We start from the raw sequence: 20,044 nt of genomic DNA on the forward strand, positions 1-20,044 counted from the left end.
CAGGAATGCATCCGAATTTTTTGTCTTTGATTGACTTGTAAACCACAGAGTATATGGACAAGGCCAGAATGTAAACCGCTGACACAAATAATAACAGTTAGGGTCTGTTACAATCTTGGCATAATCGGTGTTTTGTTTGCCTTTAGTTTAGCATCAGACACAGTTTCCCACCGCAATGCTGAAAATTAAATTTAAAAGCTATTCGATTAGAATATGATTCAGCCATTTTTAGCTTAATTATTCCTATATTATAATTAGACACATTTTGTTTTCTTTTTAGGATGAAAAGAATCAAATATTGACAACAAACTGTTGGCTCACACAAAGTTGGACGGATACCCATTTACAATGGAATGCCTCAGATTTTGATGGCCTAGATGTCGTGCGAATCCCGTATCAGAAAGTTTGGAAGCCAGATGTTATCCTTTATAATAAGTAAGTCGTATGTGACCTTATCTGCAGTAGAGGAATCTGTTAGAACAAGAAGAAACTCCTTCCTAAAGTGATTAGAAGGCCCCTCTCCTCCTTTTGGTACATTTTGAAAAAGGAAAATTGTTGCCCAAAAAATGGGTACGACCCCCCCCCCCCCTCCTCCGCCAAGAAGTGATTTTTGTCCATATATATCTGTGATTTTGTGTTAATTTAGTACAGAAATAAAGGTAGCTCGAGATTACACGGACTAAAACCAATTACCATGAAAATGAAGTACCGAGTGTGGGGTAACAAAATCTATTAACGAGTAATTCAAGAATGGGAAAAAATTGCCAGTACAGCCCTAAGGATCAAAGTGGCCCTTTCCACGAGCGTTGCTTGCCCAAGACAGTCTGAAACTGCCAGAGAGGGTTTTCAGGATAGGAGAAATTAGCCATGGACACTTCAATACCACCAAGGAAGAACCTTTTACAGAAGGAGAGAAGAAAATACGCAAAGTCTCACCTTGAAATTATACAACCAATGGCAACAAGATCTTAGCGAAAAATCATTGTTTTTTTTTGTTGTGTGGAGATAATAGGCCTTAGTGGCCAAGGCTTCGCCTCAGTTTTGTGACTTCGAACGGAAAGAAAATAACATTAAGGCCTATTATTGTAATAAGAATAATAAATAAATAATAATAATAATAATAATAATAACATAACAACAAGGTAATAGAATGATAATAAGTCCCCGTTAGCTTCAGTCCTCTCTGTCTGTAGCGAGACCAGCCCACAATAATTGACCGGTTTCAGTCAGTTTTTACCCTAACAGAATAATTTTAGCCGGGAAGACCTAAATGCAATAGGTTGGGAAATCTGAAATGAAAAGCTTTTCTAGGGTCATATTATGCAGAGGGTTTGAATATCTTAGATAAAAAAAAAAGTAAGCAAAGTGTATGAATGTTTAGAGGTGTAATGTTTTTATGGATAGTTCTGGTGTGAAAGAATAGGTTTGAAAGTTAAGGTTAAGAAAATAAGTCCCCAGACTAGAAACAAATGAAACCAAAGAAGTGTGTATAGGTAACAATAAACCAATTAAACGAATAGCTTCAGGTACCTAAGAGTATCAGCAGTTCGTGGAAACAAATTGTAAGTAAGTAATGACTCGGCCCGATAGTAATCGAAGCTCTAAATAAAAGAATGTTTATTTAAATAAATAAATCAAAAGATTTTGCTTTTTATGATTTTTTCCGAATACATAAAGCTGATAATTTTCAAAGATATCCATCAAAAGCTATGAGCTTGAGAAAATTTGCCTGATTTAGAAAAACAAGAAACACCCCCCAAGTTAAGCCATCTTAAAAAAAAATCACAAATTCAGATTGACTATATAAGAGAACCCCACTGTAAGGATTTTAAATTTCTATCTACAAAAATGTAAAATTTTGTGTTTTTTAGCAGAAAAGAGGTCATGGATGCTAGTTGATTTGTTGGTTTTTTTTTCAGGGAATAATCGTATTTAACCAATGCTTGTAGAACATCGGGAGAGCTATTTAGTTCATATAGGCAAAGTCTCCAATAACTCCGTTTTTGGTGATGATTAAATAAAAAAAACTAATTTTTTTAGCTGAAAGTAAGGAGCGACATTAAAATTTGAAACGGACAGAAATTACTCTGTATATGAAATGGGTTATCCCCTCCGCAATCCGTCGCTCTTTACGCTAAAGCTTTTAATTGTTTTAAAAAGTAGAATTGTGGCAAAGAGTCAAACTTTAGCGTAAAGAGCGAGGGATTGCGGAGGGGACAACCCATTTCATATACAGAGTATTTTCTGTTAATTTTAAGTTTTAATGTCGCTCCTTACTTTCAGCTAAAAAATTAGTTTTTTTTAATTTAATTTCTGAACGTTTTTGAATTAATGCATGTTTGGTTTTGGCTCTCCGCACATAAATTATTAAAATGAAATTTGTATATTAATTCTTTTTTTGGCTAAATGGCTTTCTCCTAGTTTTGATCAGACGATTTTGAGAAATAAGGGGTGGAGAAGGAGGCCTAGTTGCCCTCCAATTTTTCGCTTACTTAAAAAGGCAACTAGAGCTTTTAATTTTTAACGAACGTTTTTATTAGTAAAAAATATACGTAACTTAAGAATTAACTTACGTAACAAACTTTCATAATCTTATATTGTTATTATGTATACGAGGGGGGTATGTAACCTCGTTAATACCTCGCTCTTTACACTAAATCGTAAGTTTTGTCCCAATTCTTTAAGAATGACCCCTGAATCAGAAAGGCCGTAGAATAAATAGTTGAAACTGCTAAAAATACTTTAGCATAAAGATTGAGGTATTTATCTCCTCCTAAATACCTCGCTCTTTAAGTTAAAGTATTTTTAGAACCCCTCATATGCGTAATAATCTCTGTTCGTTTTAAGTTTCAATGCTACTCCTTCCTTTCATTTGAAAAGACGTTTTCATGTTTATTTTTTATTGTTTTCTTATAGTAATGCTAGAAAATCCTGCGCCCTTTTCATTGAATTTTTCTTCCCCCATGAAAGATTCCTCCAAGGAAAGATTCTCCAACATAGCCCCCTCCCCTCAGCCCCACCCCCAAACAAAATAAAATCCCCCTGAAAACGTCTGTACACTTCCAAATAACCATTACTATATGTAAGCACTTGTCAAAGCTTGTAACTTGTGGCCCCTCCCACGGGGACTGTGGGGGAGTAATTCATCCCCAAAGACATAGTTATTATGGTTTTCGACTATGCCGAACAAAATGGCTATCTCAGAATTTTGATCCGTTGACTTTGGGAAAAAATGAGCGTGGAAGGGGGCCTAGATGCCCTCCAATTTTTTGGTCACTTAAAAAGGGTACTAGAACGTTTCATTTCCGTTAGAATGAGCCCCCTTGTGACATCCTAGGGCCACTTGGTCAATACGATGACCCCTGGGGGAAAAAAACAAACAAATAAACACGCACCCGTGATATGTCTTCTGGCAAAAAATACAAAATTCCACAATTTTGTAGATAGGAGCTTGAAACTTCTACAGTAGGGTTCTTTGATACGCTGAATCTGATGTTGTCTTATTCGTAAAGATTTTACGACTTTTAGGGGGTGTTACCCCATATTTTCTTAAATAAGGCAAATTTTCTCAGGCTCGTAACTTTTGATAGGTAAGACTAAACTTGATGAAACTTACATATTTAAAATTAGCATTAAAATGCGATTCTTTTGATGTAGCTATTGATATCAAAATTCTATTTTTTAGAGTTTTGGTTACTATTGAGCCTGGTCGCTCCTTACTACAGTTCGTTACCACGAACTGTTTGATATGACTCTCAATATTCCCAGGGGAAAAGACTGTAAGTTACGCAGTTCACACTACGTGTTAGTTACTGGGAAATACGCGAAAATTGCTGGGTAAATTTTCTGTGGGGAAGAGGGAATGATTTATTATGGGAATAATTTTCTTAGGGATTACAATTTTTGGGGAGTATTCAAGGTGGTTTTAAGACGGAGGAGGGGATTTCCAGTAATGATTCAAAAATTAGTTAGAAATTAAATGAAAAGAAATCCAGTGAAGCTAACGAGCAACATTAAAACTTCAAAGGAACAGAAATTATTTTGTATATGAGGGGTGCAATCATTTCCTCAGCCACCATTTTCTATGCTAAAATTTGACTTTTTGTCTTGATTCAAAGGACTGACAAGTCAAACACAAGGGCAGTTGATTTTGAATAAGAAGTGTTTTTGAAGACCTTTAAGGTTTTAGGGTACTGAGCGAGAGTTGAGCAGTGGAAAACCCTCCTTATATATAGTATAAGTTCTGTTTGTTTTAAGTTTTAATGTTGGTACTTGATTTTAGTTTTAAAAAAACCTTTTTTTTTATTTGTTAGCAATGATAATGGTTGCAGTGAAGATGTAAAAAGAAGAATAACCAAGGCTTGTGGTGTTTTTTCTATATTAGGGAAAAATTTTAGATGAAGAGGAACGTGAGTAATTAATAATTTCTTAGGCTACACTGCTTTTCCATTTGTAAAAAAAAAATATGCAATAAAAACGGGATTAATTTAAACAAATCGATAACAAAGAATAAAAACAAACAACGTATTAATTAATAAAGAAAATTAAGAATATCTGAAGTTCACATCCTGGTGCCTTTATTAAAAGAAATAGTATTGAGGCCAAGATGGGTCTGACAGGAGCCCTATCTCTTCAAATCCAAGCTCCGACGCTTTTTTTAAAAGGTGTTCACGAGGCAGGTGCAAGTTACATCATAGGGAAAGCATTCTATGAGATATAGCTTTCTGTTACGTAATAGGGGATGTTTTTTCTATGGATGATATGCTTAAAAAACTATTGGTGCAAGGCAAACATTCAGGGGGCCGCTAAATCATGATTTTCTCGCAGGTTACCTAGTAGAATCTTTTTTTAAAAGCCTCTGCGGGTCAGGGCTTGTTTATTTTAGGATTTCTAAGATTGTTACCAAATAGAGAGTCCTTGAAAACCTTCAGGGACTTTTTAACTTCAGAATTTCTTTAAATATTCTTTAAAAAGCTTCCAGGGGCCCCACCAGATTCCGTTTTCTTTGATCATTATGATTAAAAGCCGGAACATTGGGGAGAAAACCTTTTAGGGCCCCCCGACAAATCATATTTTTTATTATATTTGTGAATTTGTAAATTTGTAGTTTATTCTAACTAAAACGTCCCTTTGTGTCAGGAGTCATTCTAACATAATTGGAACAGAAAATCTAATATTAGCGTAAAGAGTGAGGTATTGAGAAGGGGGCAATCCCCTCATGTAAGTAATAATATCTGTTTGTTTTAAGCTTTAATGTTGTTCCTCACTCTCAATTGGAAAAGTTTGTTTTTTTATTTAATTTAAAAAAAAAAAGATTTTTTTAATGAAAGTAAGGAGCGACATTAAAACTTAAAACGAACAGAAATTACTCCGTATTTGAAAGGGGCTTTTCTTCCTCAGCGCCCCGCTCTTTACGCTAAAGTTTGACTCTTTTTCTTAACTCTACATTTAGCGTAAAGAGTACACTCTACATAGCGTAAAGAGCGGGGCGTTCAGGAGGAAAAGTCTCTTTCAAATACGGAGTAATTTCTGTTCGTTTTAAGTTTTAATGTCGCTCCTTACTTTCATTTAAAATTTTTTTTTAATTTCTGGACGTTCTTGAATTAATGCATGGTTTGATTTTGGCTCTCCACACATGAATAATTAAAACGAAATTTATATATTAATTTTTTGGGGCTAAATGGCTTTTTCATAGTTTTAATCGGAAGATTTCGAGAAAAAAGGAGCAAGGGAGGAGGCCTAGTTGCCCTCCAATTTTTGATTACTTAAAAAGGCAACTATAGCTTATAATTTTTTACGAACGTTTTCATAATCAAAAAATATACGTAACTTACGAATTAAATTACGTAGCGAACTTCTATATCCGTATGTTTTTATTGCGTATATGAGGGGGCTCATTCCTCGTCGATACCTCGCTCTTTACATTAAAGCTTAAATTTTGTCCCAATTCCTTAAGAATGACCCCTGAATCACAAATAGTTGAAATTACTAAAAATACTTTAGCTTAAAGAGCGAGGTATTACGAGGAGGTAAACCCCTCATATGCGTAATAATTTCTGTTCGTTTTAAGTTTTAATGCTGCTTCTCACTTTCAGTAGAAAAAACTTTTCATATTTATTTTTTCATTGTTTTTTAAATAATGCTAGAAAATCCAACGCCCCCTCCATTGAAAGTCTCTTCCCCCATGAGAAGTTCCTCCATGGAAATATCCTCCCCGGTAACCCTCCCCCCTCAAATATCCCCCCAAACCAAAAAAATCTCCCTGAAAACGTCTGTACATTTCCCAGTAACCATTACTGTATGTAAACACAGGTCAAAGTTTTTAACTTGCAGCCCCTCCCATGGGGACTGCGGGGGAGTAAGTCGTCCCCAAAGACATAGTTATTGGGTTTTTAAACTATGGTGAGTAAAATGGCTATCTCAGAATTTTGATCCGGTGACTTTGGGGAAAAATGAGGGTGGGAAGGGCCTAGGCGCCCTCCAATTTTTTTGGTCACTTAAAACGGGCACTAGAACTTTTAATTTCCGTTAGAATAAGCCATTTTGCGACATTTTAGGACCACTGAGTCGATACGATCACCCCTGGGAAAAAAAAATAAAAACAAAAAAAAACAAATAAACACGCATCCGTGATTTGTCTTCTGGCAAAAAATGCGAAATTCCACAATTTTGTAGATAGGGGCTTGAAACTTTTACAATATTGTTCTCTGATACGCTGAATCTGATGGTGTAATTTTCGTATAAGATTGCAAATTTTCTCAGGCTCGTAACTTTTGATGGGTAAGACTCATCTTGATGAAACTTATATATTTAAAATCAACATTAAAATGTCATTCTCTTGATGTAACTATTGACATCAAAATTCATTTTTATTGTTTCGGTTACTATTGAGCCTGCTCGCTCCTTACTACAGTTAGTTACCACGAACTGTTTGATATCAACCACAAGCCAAAAACATACAATATCTTTGGTTTATCATCACCTGAAAATTTAAGTTAAGAAACTGCTTAAGTTAATATTAATTGTTAAGACTGGCCAAAAAATAACACAAACAAGTAAATGTTTTTATCGGGCATTATTTAACAAAATTCTTACTTTAGCCTATTTAACGAGGTAATGCCGAGGGGAGGAAACTCCCTCATATACGTAATACGAGGGGGTTGGACCCTTCGTTAATACCTCGCTCTTTATGCTAAAGTTTGTATTTTATCCCAATTCTTTAAGAATGCCCCCTGAATCCCAATAGCCTTTTAATTAGAATAAATAGCCCTTTGAAATTGCTAAAAATACTTTAGCGTGAAGAGGCAGATATTGACGTTGAGGCGAAACCCCCTATTATACATAAAAATTTCTGTTCGTTTTAAGTTTTGATGTTGTTCCTCACTTTCAGTTAAAAAATTTTGTTTTTTACTTTCATTTCTGATTGTTGTTTAAATAGTGCTGGGAAATCCAGCATGGAAATTCCCTTCACCCGTAAAAAATTCCTCCATGAAAAAATCCTCTCAAGTACCCCTCTCCCCTTCATCCCCCTCATACTAGGAATCCTAAAAATGTCTGTATACATCCCAATAACCAATACTATATGTGAACAATGGGCAAAGTTCATAACTTGCAGACCTTCCTTCGGAACTGTGGGGGATTAAGTTGTCCTTAAAGACACAGTTATCAGATTTTTTGGCTATGTTTAACAAAATGGCTATCTCAAAATTTTGATCCAGTAACTTTGGGAAAAATGAGCGTGGGAGGGGGCTTAGTTGCCTTCCAAATTTTCGGTCACTTAAAAAGAGTACTAAAAATTTTAATTTCAGCTTGAATGAGCCCTCTTGTGACATTCTAGGACCACTGAGTCGATACGTTCAACCCTGGAAAAAAAAAAACAATAAAAAAACAAACACGCATCTGTGATCCTTCTTCTAACAAGAAGTACAAAATTCCGCATTTTTGCAGATAGGAGCTTGAAATCTCTACATGTGGGTTGATACGCTGAATCTAAAGGTGTGATTTTTATTGAGATTCTATGACTTTTAAGGGTGTTTCTCCCTCTTTTCAAAAACTAGGTAGATTTTCTCAAACTCGTAGCTTTTGATGGGTATGACTAAACTTGATGAAACTTAAATATTAAAAATCAGCATAAGCATCCAGTTCTTTAGATTTGCATCAAAATTCCGTTTTTTACAGTTTTCGTTACTATTGAGCCTGGATACTCCTTACTTACAGTTCGTTACCACGAACTCTTTAATTGTTTTAGGTACCAGTTTGACTGACCGTATTTTAATAGGTCCAATAAAAAGATGCACAAAAATCTGGTTTGTAAGGTCTGGTAGTCTGGTTGTAAAAATCCTCCTATGAAAGGCTATAATTAGAGAAAGACTAAGAAGGCTAGGACAAGTTTTACACATAAGGGATGGCAAATTGCCAAAAAATTTTCTGTTTGGCAATCCACCTCAAGACAAAGTAAAGCAGTTCATCCCTGGATGGTGTTGGATGAGAAAATAAGGAATGAGCTAAAGTAAACTTGATCTTCTTTGGGGGAGGGGGTAAAGATTGAAATTTTAATGGAGTTAATAAAAAAAGCAGATTGTACAGACGTGTTGGTCACAGGCGGATTGGTGATGGAGTGAGTTGTTAGCAATAGTATTATGAGTGAGTGAGTTGAAGTTGTAGTGAGTATTATGAGTAAGTGAGTGAGTGAGTTGAATTATGGAGTGGGTTGTTAGCAAACAAAGAAATACAAGAGCTGAGTGTTAATTTATAAATTTGGATAATGTAAGCCTGAAAAAAACAATTCTTTTTTTGTGTACTTTTCATCATCTCGTACCCAACTTTTTATTTCAAATATTAAATTACCAAAAACCCGATATTCACATTACCCATTTACAGTGAATCAAACTATTAACTAATTAATTGTAATGATTTAAAATATAATAATCGTAGAAAAATAGATGATGATTTTTACGTGATTTCAACCTCAATTCTTTTTTTTTAGTACATTTTTTTTGTAGAGAAAAGAAAAAACTTAAAAAAAGAACAGAAAACAATCCTTTTTTTTTAGAAAAGAACAGAAAACAATTGTACAGAAAAGAAATAAAAAAATTCTTTTGTAAAGAAAGAAACAATTCTTTTTTTGTGTAAGTTTCATCATCTCGTCCCCAACTTTCCATTTCAAATATTAAAATACCAAAAACCCGATATTCACATTACCCATTTACAGTGAATCAAAGTATATACTAATTCATTGTAATGATTTAAAATATAATAATCTTAGAAAAATAGATGATGATTTTTACGGGATTTCAACCTCAATTCTTTTTTTTATGTACAATTCTTTTGTACAGAAAAGAAAAAACTTTAAAAAAGAACGGAAAACAATTCTTATTTTTAGAAAAGAACAGAAAACGATTGTACAGAAAAGAAAAAAGAAAACAGTTTTTCCATAAAGAAAAAAATATTTTTTTTGTGTACGTTTCATCATCTCATCCCCAACTTTTCATTTCAAATATTAAAATACCAAAAACCCGATATTCACATTACCCATTTACAGTGAATCAAAGTATTAATTGCGGAAAAATTTAAGTCATTATGAGGGAGTGTTTTAACCAGTGGATTTCAATACGATGCAGAGCAAACCTAAATTTAAAATCTTGGTGAAACATAAAGCATATGCAAACCTGTATTTATTAGAGTTTGTACGTAAAGAGGAGGTAGCGAAGCAAAATCATCCAAAAACTTTATTTACTTACTCATTTAGCTCGCCAGAATTATAACGGGACCACCCGTACATAGTTTTGGCATCATGTAATTTTCAAACACTTGCAGAGGACAGTCTTTGAAAATTAGTTTAGTGTAAACTGGTAACAACCAAATTGTCAATACTGGGGGAAGAAGAGGTAACAACTTGAGTAAACTCTTTCTTTAGCTTTAAATTTCAAACCCAACTCTATGAGGCTCAAGTCTCCCAAAAGTGGTTCTGAATCCTCTTGTTACGCGTATCAGACACGTCGTTTTAAACTTTTTTAGCAATAAAAGTAATTTTTGCGTTTATGATATTATGATATTCCTACTCTTCTCAGCCCCTTAGTTTAAAAATACTGTGAAATATAAAATATCGCTGATTATTTGAATATTTTTATTTTATTAATTACCAATGAAGATTAATGTATAATGATTGCCTCTTTTTCTAGCGCAGACTCCTTGTTCAATCAGGCTATTATCAATACAAACGTAATTGTCAAATCAGATGGCGATGTTGTATGGCTTAGCCATGGAATGTTCAAGAGCTCATGTGATATGAATGTCGAATATTTCCCGTTTGACGTTCAATCATGTAAAATGAAATGGGCGTCTTGGACGTACGATGGATTTCAGGTAGTATAATACCCGGGTCACACCTCTCGATAAATAAAAGTTAAGTTTTATAAATATGGCTTTTTGTTTCTATGATTCTATTATGAATGGCTTGTTCTTGATTTAACGCCACACTTGTATTTCAAAAGCGGAAACCTAAAAGGGCAAATATTTGGTTTGAAAAGCTTCAATCAACACTAATTTGTTCTTAATTATTCTCAACAAACACTATTTCTTAGTATCTATCACCCGATTTTTGCTACCGATAGAAAATCTGCTGTTTCAAGGTTGCGTATCTTCTAGTTTGTTAACTCTATATAAGTGGCTCCCAGTTTAATTGGGCCGTGCTCTACCTAGGAGTGTCTAAAATCTGATGCCCCTTCGGGACGTTTAAAATTTGTCGTTTTTTTTCTAAATTTTACGTACATTTTGAAGGAAGCTTAAAAGGTCATTAGCTTAGTACGTTAATGACCTTTGTACACATTTTGTATAACAATATCGTCATTGCAACACTGTCATTTACCTTTTTGGCTTTTAAAATGCATTTGAATGTGATGTTATTGACATGAACACTTTTATTTCATAATTAAGGCTCTAAAGTGGAGTCAATGGGAGTGTATACCTCCTGCCCATGAGTCTATCTCTAGTCAATTTTTATGCCCAAAAGTTGACCACTCTTCAAATCGAGTAATTAAAAATGGCTTATGTAATTGGCACTATGATGTATGATGTGGCACTATGATGTGGCTTATGTATGTGGCACTATGAATGGCTTATGATGTGACTTAAGCATACCCTTTTGACCATGGATAAGTAGTTTTTCTTTGAAAGAATATTGAGTGGACCTACCATTTCTAATTGTTTCTATTCTAAAGGTTGTTTAAGGGCTATAGTTTATGTGAATAACATCAAATACATTATGCCGCTGTAAGTGCTTCTAGTAGATCTTAACAAAACCAGGAGGGAAAACCCAATGGGTGATTTCTTGTGATCCTGGCGTAACAGCTAACTTAACCTTGTGGTTTTACACCTCCCAGAGTAGATAAAGATGAATATTGAATCTTTATGTTTATAAAAAGTTCTTTCGGGAAAAAAGAAACGAAAACAATAGGGCAGGACCCCGCTGAGTGCACGACTTTTTGACTCTGTGTGACCCCACCGTAATGGTGGCAACTAATTGAACCTGGATCTTTTTTTGTACTTCACGGATGATTTTACAAAAATATAACTGTTCAAAATAGGGATGAAAGCTTTTGATCGACAGTGAACATATATAAAAAATTTTACTGGATATTTCGAGAACATATACAGTGGTCATCATCAGCAGTAAAACTAAAAGAAATCGATAAAAACAAACAAAGTTTATACCAAATAAACTATTTACATATACTTTATTGCTCTTATTTTTTCAATGTAACAGTGGAAGCAAACCTCCTTGACCTTTTCGGTTCCGGTTCATTAGACTTATCTGACATATCAGATGGACAGAGGTCCTAACTCTTAGGTGAAAAGATATTTGCTTTATTTGACCTCAGTAAATCATCATAAGTTGAATTCAATTCAAAGTCACCTGTATCTCTGTTTATGGAATTATTCTTGAATAAAATTTTCGAATTTTGATTGTTTCCCTGAAAATTTGCTTTAAGGCTGGACGGACTCGCAAAGAATCTTCCTATACCTCCCATGTTAAACATTTGGAGTTTGCCTGACGTTCCTGAATTAGTGATTTTGGCGGTTTTTATGTCAATAGAAGTAAAAAAATCTGGTGAATATTTTGGCATAATCAAATCTTAAAGCCGACAATTATTTTTTTTTATAATTCCAAAATAATTATAAAACCTGTTTCGGGTTTGCATTCTAGATTGCTATGCTTGACATTGTTGTTGTGGGGTATCATTACCCCATTGCATAATCTTCGTACTGAAATAAGAATTAAAAATATATAAAACAAGCTAATTAATAACTAATGAATGAAACAAAATAACTAATGAACGAAACAAAATGTCCCCAGAATATTTAAATTTGTTATAGCAAAACCCGAGTTTTGCGGTAGAACTACCAAAGTAAACTACAAAAGCAGTCAATGACCAGTCTCAAGTCCAAGGCCTTTCCAAGAAACAATCCCACCCCTTGGTAAATAAACCCCAATAAAAATTACCCATACTAAAGCAGTCAAATGACCAGTCTCAAGTCCAAGGCCTTTCCAAGAAACAATTCAACCCTTTAGTAAGTGAACCCCGATAAAAATGGGCAAAACCCTAATAAAGTTCTTAAATAGTTCTTGTTATTGACCACAGTAACTTGGGAAAAAAAGAAATATACGAGGGCTCCATTTGCCAAATGTGCAGGCCCATCGTGAAAAGTTGAAATTAAATTATCGGGCTAGAGGCAGACCGCGTTTACCAAAATATATGTTAGAAGACTTAACGGATGCTTCGGTTCACGACGAATCAAGCTCCGAAGGAATTGGAACAAATTCCCCTTTTGTGTTGAAAGTTATCACTTCTGGAAGAAATTTGGGGTCAGACCTTCTAAAAGGCTCACGCTGGATTGTGGATCTGCCTTACCTTTTTGAGAATTATGAAAAGCTCGTGATTCACCACATGTAAGTTTTTTCTTTGTCTTTCATTTTACGTCATTGATTTACTGCTATCAAAATTATTAGGATGGGGAATTATTCTGGGTTGCAATTAATACAATTTGTACCTTATTAATTCTTGATAATTGTCTTTTCTGCTATAGAGAAAGAATGTTCGATAACTTTTAAAGATATTTTCATCCCAAAACAGAAAGTTAAGAAAGTAACACCATCAGATTCAGCGTATCACAGAACCTTATTGTACAAGTTTCAAGCTCCTATCTACAAGAATGTAGAATTTCGTATATTTTGCCAAAACACAAATCCCAGATGCGTGTTTATTTATTTAATTCTTTTTTCCAAGGGTGATTGTACCGACCCAGTGGTCTTAAAATTTTGCGAGAGGGCTCATTCAAATGGAAATGGAAAGTTCTAGCGCCATCAAAATCCTGATATAGCCATTTTATTCAGCATAGTTGAAAAACCTTATAACTATGTCTTTCAGGACGACTTACTCCCCAAAAGTCCCCATGGGAGAAGCTGCAAGTTAAAAACTTTGACCAGTGTTTGCACATAGTAATGATTATTGGGAAGTGTACAAACGTTTTCAGTGGGATTTTTTGGTTGGAAGGAGGGGTTGAGAAGAGGAGGTTATGTTGGGGACACTTTACATGGAGGAATTTGTCATGGGGAGAAAAATTTTCCATGAATGGGAGGGGGCAGGATTTTCTAGCATGATTTAAAAAACAATGAAAAAATAAATATGAAAAAGTGTTTTCAACTGAAAGTAAGGACCAGCGGTAAAACTTAAAAAGAACAAAAAATATTACACATATAAGGGGTTCATTTCCTCCTAATCTCTCACTCTTTACGCTAAAGTATTTTTTAGTAATTTCAATTATTTATTCTACGGCCTATGTGATTCAGGGGTCATTCTTAAGGATTTAGGACAAAATTTAAGCTTTAGTGTAATGAGCGAGGTATTGACAAGTGGGCGAGCCCCCCTTATATACGTAATAGATACCTGCGAATATAGAAGCTCGTTAGGTAAGCTAATTCGTAAGTTAAGTATATTTTTACTAATGAAAACAATCGTAAAAAACTAAAAGCTCTAGTTGCCTTTTTAAGTAGCAAAAAATTGGAGAGCAGCTGGGCCTCCTTCCCCGCTCATTTTTCTCAAAATCGTTCGATCAAAATTATGAGAAAGCCGTTTAGCCAAAAAAATAAAAATTCAAATTTCGTTTTAATTATTCACTGCGCAGAGCCGAAATCAAAACATGGATTAACTAAAAAAACATTCAGAAATTAAATAAAAAACGATTTTTTTTTTAATGAAAGGAAGGAGTAACATTAAAACTTAAAACGAACAGAAATTACCCAGTATATGAAAGGGGCTGTTCCCTCCTCAACGCCCCGCTCTTTACGCTAAAGTTTTTACAGTATTAAACAGTAGATCTTTTAAATTATATTTTTGGTAAAAAATAAGGAGAGGGGCACATTTAAAGGAAGGCCTAAAAATCCAGAAAAGAACTTAAGTAGCTACTTATACTATTCCTAAGAGCGAATGCTTCGCTATACCCCACCTCTCGCCCCTCTTTAAGCGACAGTTTATAGCCCATTATATATTTCCCCATTACATTTTGAAATAGCCCCACTTTTTACTTCTGTATTAATTTATGACGAAAGCTAATCAATCGGCGGAAAAAATGAGTCGCGCTATTCTGAAATAAATAAAAAAAAACAAGTTTTTTTAACTGAAAGTAAGGAGCAACATTAAAACTTAAAACGAACAGAAATTACTCCGTATATGATAGGGGCTGTTCCCTTCTCAATGCCTTGCTTTCTACGCTAAAGTTTGACTCTGTCTCACAACTCTCCATTTAAAAAAAAAAAAAAAAAACTTGCCAATTTGAAAAATAAAAAAATATGCTATGACGTTTAGGGGTGTTTCCCCTTATTTTCCAAACTTGTAACTCGAAGAAGAGGGGGATATGTTGGGGGAACTTTCCTTGGAGGAATTTGTCATGGGGGAAGAAAATTTTCATGAAGGGAGCCCAGGATTTTCCAATCCAATCCCAATCCCAGGATTGGCAGGGAGCCAAGTATTATTTAAAAAAATAATGAAAAAATAAATATGAAAAAGCTTTTTTCAACTGAAAGTAAGGAGAAGCATTAAAACTTAAAACGAACAGAAATTATTAAGCATACGATAGGATCAACTCCTCCTAATACCTCGCTCTTTACGCTAAAGTATTTTTAGTAATTTCAACCATTTATTCTACGGCTTTTGTGATTCAGGGGTCATTCTTAAGAAATTGGGACAAAATTTAAGCTTTAATGTAAAGAGCGAGGTACTAACGAGGGGGTGAGCCCCTTCGTATAGGTAATAAAAACATGAGAATACAGAAGTTAGTTACGTAAGCTAATTTGTAAGTTACGTATATCTTTTACAAATAAAAAGATTCGTAAAAAATTAAAATTTTTAGTTGCCTTCTTAAGTAACCAAAAAATCGAACGGCAACTAGGCATCCTCCCCCGCTCCATTTTTTCTCAAAATAATTCGATCAAAACTATGAGAAAGCACTTTAGACAAAAAAATAAATATTAAAATTTCGGTTTAATTATTCATCTGCGGAGAGCCAAAATCAAAACATGCATTGATTCAAAAACGTTCAGAAATTAAATAAAAAAAAAACAGTTTTTTTTTTAACAGAAGTAAGGAGCGACATTAAAACTTAAAACGAGCAGAAATTACTTCGTATATGAAAGAGGCTGCTTCCTCATCAACGCCCCGCTCTTTACGCTAAATTTTTTACTGTTTTAAAAAGTAGAGTTAAGAGAAAGAGTCAAACTTTAGCGTAAAGAGTGGGGCGTTGAGGAGGAAACAGCCTCTTTCATATACGGGATAATTTCTGTTCGTTCTAAGTATTAATGTTGCTCCTTACTTTCATTTAAAATACTTGTTTTTTTATCTAATCATTAAAAAGTACGGATAAGCATATTGGTATTTTTAATCGTACTAATAAGAACTTTGTGAATTACTCGAATAAAAATTTAAATGATAGTTGAGATGCAACTGAATTCGGGGCACGGATTTTTACTTTGAATTTGATTTTAGGGAGTCAAGTGAGACTTAATTTTTCTTGGAATTTGGTTAGTAATTTCCGTTGGAATTTGGTAAATCGACACGGGTCTGTTTAGAGGGCATTTCCTGTCATGCCCTAAAGGATTTTGTAAAGTTTTGAAATACTTGGCTTTCCTGATTGGTAGTTCCAGGATAGTTTTTGGCTTGGTTACATACATAAATTAAATTGGGTGGTTTAATCTGACAATGAAATACAACAAACTTTCGGTTAGATCGTATAATTTCCACTTCTCGCCCATTTCTAGCTATATTTTATATTTTATTTCATATTTTAGTTACCCTACATCGCTCACTACTCTACATACTACCTATCCTTTTTGAAGCTATAGCACTTTCCTTTCTACCAAAACAATAAAATCGCTAATTTACTATTTTACTTCCTCACAACCAATTAGCATTTTATTTAGAGGTGCCAAGACATCAATTTGGTTTCAAATATGATGTTTTCTAAAGAACATAGAGCTGGATTGCGCTCAAGACTCATCTTCAAATGCGAATCATGTCATGAGGAAGCCACAATTCACACAGAAAAACCCCTTGCTCCTAGAAGGCTTAAAAAAAAGACTCAACGAAAACCGTAGTCAAAAAACGGAAAAGGACTGATTTTGATAGTGTGAATACTATCAGAAAGAAACACAAGACAGAAACAGGAACAGTAAGTGTCAACAAAGAGGTAGTGGTTGGTGCAATAAATGGTGGAATGACTCACGCCCAGGTTCAAGAACTTTTCTCTACCATTGGAATAAATACCCCGTCTCAAAAAGTCTTTACGAAATTTGAGAAAGAAATTTGCGTAGAATTGGAAAAAGTTCTCTATGACTATCTTATCGAAAATGGGAAAACCGAGCGAAGGATGCCACTGGAAGCAGGTGAGAAAATTCACCCAAATGGAGCTGTAGAGACATGTGCTATAGTTGATGGAAGCTGGTGTACACGAAATTATGGGAATAGATATCGTGCACTCTCAGGCTGCGGAGTGGTGATAGGTTTCTATTCGAAGAAACTCTTAAATCTAGGAATTAGGAACAAATATTGCTGCACTTGCGTGAAATACAGGCATCAAGTAAATAGATCTGTTCCTGAACATACATGTTTTATGAACTGGCAGGGGCCCAGTACAGTTATGGAGTCAGATATATTAGTTGACGCATTCCGAATAGCAACATCCATGCACAATCTAAGATATACTCGATTTGTTGCCGACGGCGATTCAAGTACCCATTCTGAAATTATAGCAAGGGTGCCATATGGCAGAAATGTAGAAAAAATTGAGTGTGCTAATCATGCGTGCAAATGCTTGAAAAACAGACTATATAAGAAGCAGCATGAAAATGCCGAACGCAGAAGATTTCTTAGTGCCGCAATAATAAAGAAAATGTGTGATTTTGCCAGAAATGCAATTGTATGTGCCACCACAAAGAAGAAAAGCGTGAAGGATCTCATCAGTGCGCTGAAGGCAATTCCTCTAAATTTTTTCCGTGGCGACCATAGATTTTGTCCTACACGCTGCTCATTTTCCGGGAAAGTTCTACAGGTCAATCCTGAAGACACCCCTAGCAACATCGTTCTCAGCCATGTGTATTCAGCCTTTGATACGCTGACCAGAAGGGCTCGTCTACTGACAGGAAACCACACGAGCAACCTGACAGAATATTTTATGAGCATAGTTGCAAGGCTTATAGGTGGCAAAAACATCATGGTTAGCCAAAGTGCGCGATATACCACCCGTGTTAAAGCAGCAGGAATCCGATTTACGAAAGGTCACTCAGCTCGCCTTGAAATATTTCGAAGAACTGTAGGATCTACACCAAGTAGGCAGTTGAAAAAACTTGCACAACAGCGGGCCATGACTACTGCTCGACGTAAAAAACTGTCTGCTAAAAAGCGCCTTTTCACTAATTCTTCCACAAAACTCCCTTCAAAAGAAATCAGGGAGCCAACCGGAGCCGACAAAAACTACGGCTCGAACGCAACTGTTCCGGATCTTGATTGCAGTGCGCTCGAAATTGCAAAGACAGATTATTTGACTCGTCTCCAATGTACTGCAACAGATATCCTCAGTATCGAAAAAGCCACTAGGCTTCAGAGAAATTCTATCGATAATAGCTGGATAGAATACAGAAAAAAACAGAATTACAGCTTCCGTACCTGGTGCTGTTTGTAAAAGGCGGTTGAAGACTGTGGGCTCATTAGTTCGGCAGCTGCTGTATCCCAGAAACCGCCAAACAAAGGCAATGGAGCATGGTCGGATGTATGAGCCTGTAGCTATTGCAGCTTTTGCAAAGGAAATGAGTTGCATTATGAACTCTGCTGGGCTTTTCATTCACAAGGAATATGGGTTTCTAGGGGCCAGTCCGGACGGGATAGCAATTTTTCCTTCGGGTGAGAAGGCTCTTTTGGAGGTAAAGTGCCCTTTGACAGCAAAAGGGCTTACAATGGAAGAGGGGTTAGCGCTTAAAAAAAATACATGTCTAGAAAAGAAAGTTAATAGTGAAATAAAGCTGAAAAGAACACATGACTACAATTACCAAATTCAAATGCAATTGGAATGTTGTGACATTGATTTTGTATACTTTGTAATATTTTTAGGGGAAGAGGAATTATATTATGAAAAGATTGGTCGTGACCGTGAATTCTGGTCTAACAAAATGCGGCCAATCTAAAAAAAATTTATTTTGAGGCACTGTTACCCGAAATTGTCGACGGAAGGTTGCCAAGAAGTATGGAGATACGAGAACCGTTTATATAAATCCAACTGTGCTAGGTATGGGTAGTTATCATGTGTCATTACAGTCTTATCCGAATACAAATTCAGATTTACAAATACTCAAGCAACAATCGAACTTTAGAATATTTTTTAATGAACCCGTATGGATAAGCTAAATAAAAAGAACAAGTTATTTTTAACTGAAAGTAAGGAGCGACATTAAAACTTAAACGAACAGAAATCATTTCGTATATGAAAGGGGCTGCTCCCTCCTCAACGCCCCGCTCTTTACGCTAAAGTTTTTTACTGTTTTAAAAAGTAGAATTGAGGGGAAAAGAGTAAAACTTTAGCGTAAAGAGCGGGGCGTTGAGGAGGGAGCAGCCCCTTTCACATATGAAGTAATTTATATTCGTTTTAAGTTTTAATGTTGCTCCTTGCTTCCAGTTAAAAACATGTCTTTTTTTCATTTAATATCTGAACGTTTTTGAACTAATGCATGTTTTGATTTTGGCTCTCCACATATGAATAATTAAAACGAAATTTCATATTCATATGGCTTTCTCATAATTTTGATAGAATCACTTTGAGAAAAAAGGAGCAGGGGAGGAGGCTTAGTTGCCCTCCAATGTTTTGGTTACTTAAAAAGGCAACTAGAACTTCTAATATTTTACGAACGTTTTTGCTAGTAAAAGATCAACGTAACTTACGAGTTAGCTTACGTAACGAACTTCTGTATTCTGTTAGTGTTAAATTTTAATGCTGCTCCTTACTTTCAGTTGAAAAAACTGTTTCATATTCATTTTTGTATTGTTCTATTTTGAAATAAGGCTAGAAAATCCTGCGCTCCCTTCATGGAAATTTTCTTCCCCATGACAAATTCCTCCATGGAAAATTCCCCCAACATAACCCCCTGTTCTCAACCCCCCCCCCCCAACCAAAAATCCTCCTGAAAACGTCTGTACATTTCCCAATAACCATTACTATATAAACACTGGTCAAAGTTTGTAACTTGTAGCCCCTTCCACGGGGATTCTGGTGGAATAAGTCGTCCCCAAAGACACAGTTATAAGGTTTTTCGACTATGCTGAATAAAATGGCTATCTCACAATTTTAATCGGGTGACTTTGGGAAAATAATTAGCGTGGGAGGAGGTCTATGTGCCCTCCAATTTTTTAGATCACTTAAAAAGGGTACTATATACTTCATTTTTTATATATAATTCACTTGTATATAACTTCATTTCCGTTGGAATGAGCCCGCTCGCAACATT

At 35.2% G+C, this 20,044-nt stretch overlaps 1 protein-coding gene across 1 annotated transcript in view; it reads left to right on the plus strand.

The window, feature by feature from the left end:
- LOC136040830 (neuronal acetylcholine receptor subunit alpha-10-like) overlaps positions 1–20,044 on the plus strand; it is a 197,004-nt gene that overhangs the window by 112,141 nt on the left and 64,819 nt on the right. The window contains exons 3-4 of the mRNA XM_065725166.1: positions 281–435; positions 10,182–10,365. Of these exons, the coding sequence (XP_065581238.1) occupies positions 281–435; positions 10,182–10,365 (339 nt within the window). The remainder of the gene's footprint in view (positions 1–280; positions 436–10,181; positions 10,366–20,044) is intronic.

The sequence above is a fragment of the Artemia franciscana genome, chromosome 21 (genome assembly GCF_032884065.1).
Source record: "Artemia franciscana chromosome 21, ASM3288406v1, whole genome shotgun sequence".
In the NCBI taxonomy this organism is placed as follows: Eukaryota; Metazoa; Arthropoda; class Branchiopoda; order Anostraca; family Artemiidae; genus Artemia; species Artemia franciscana.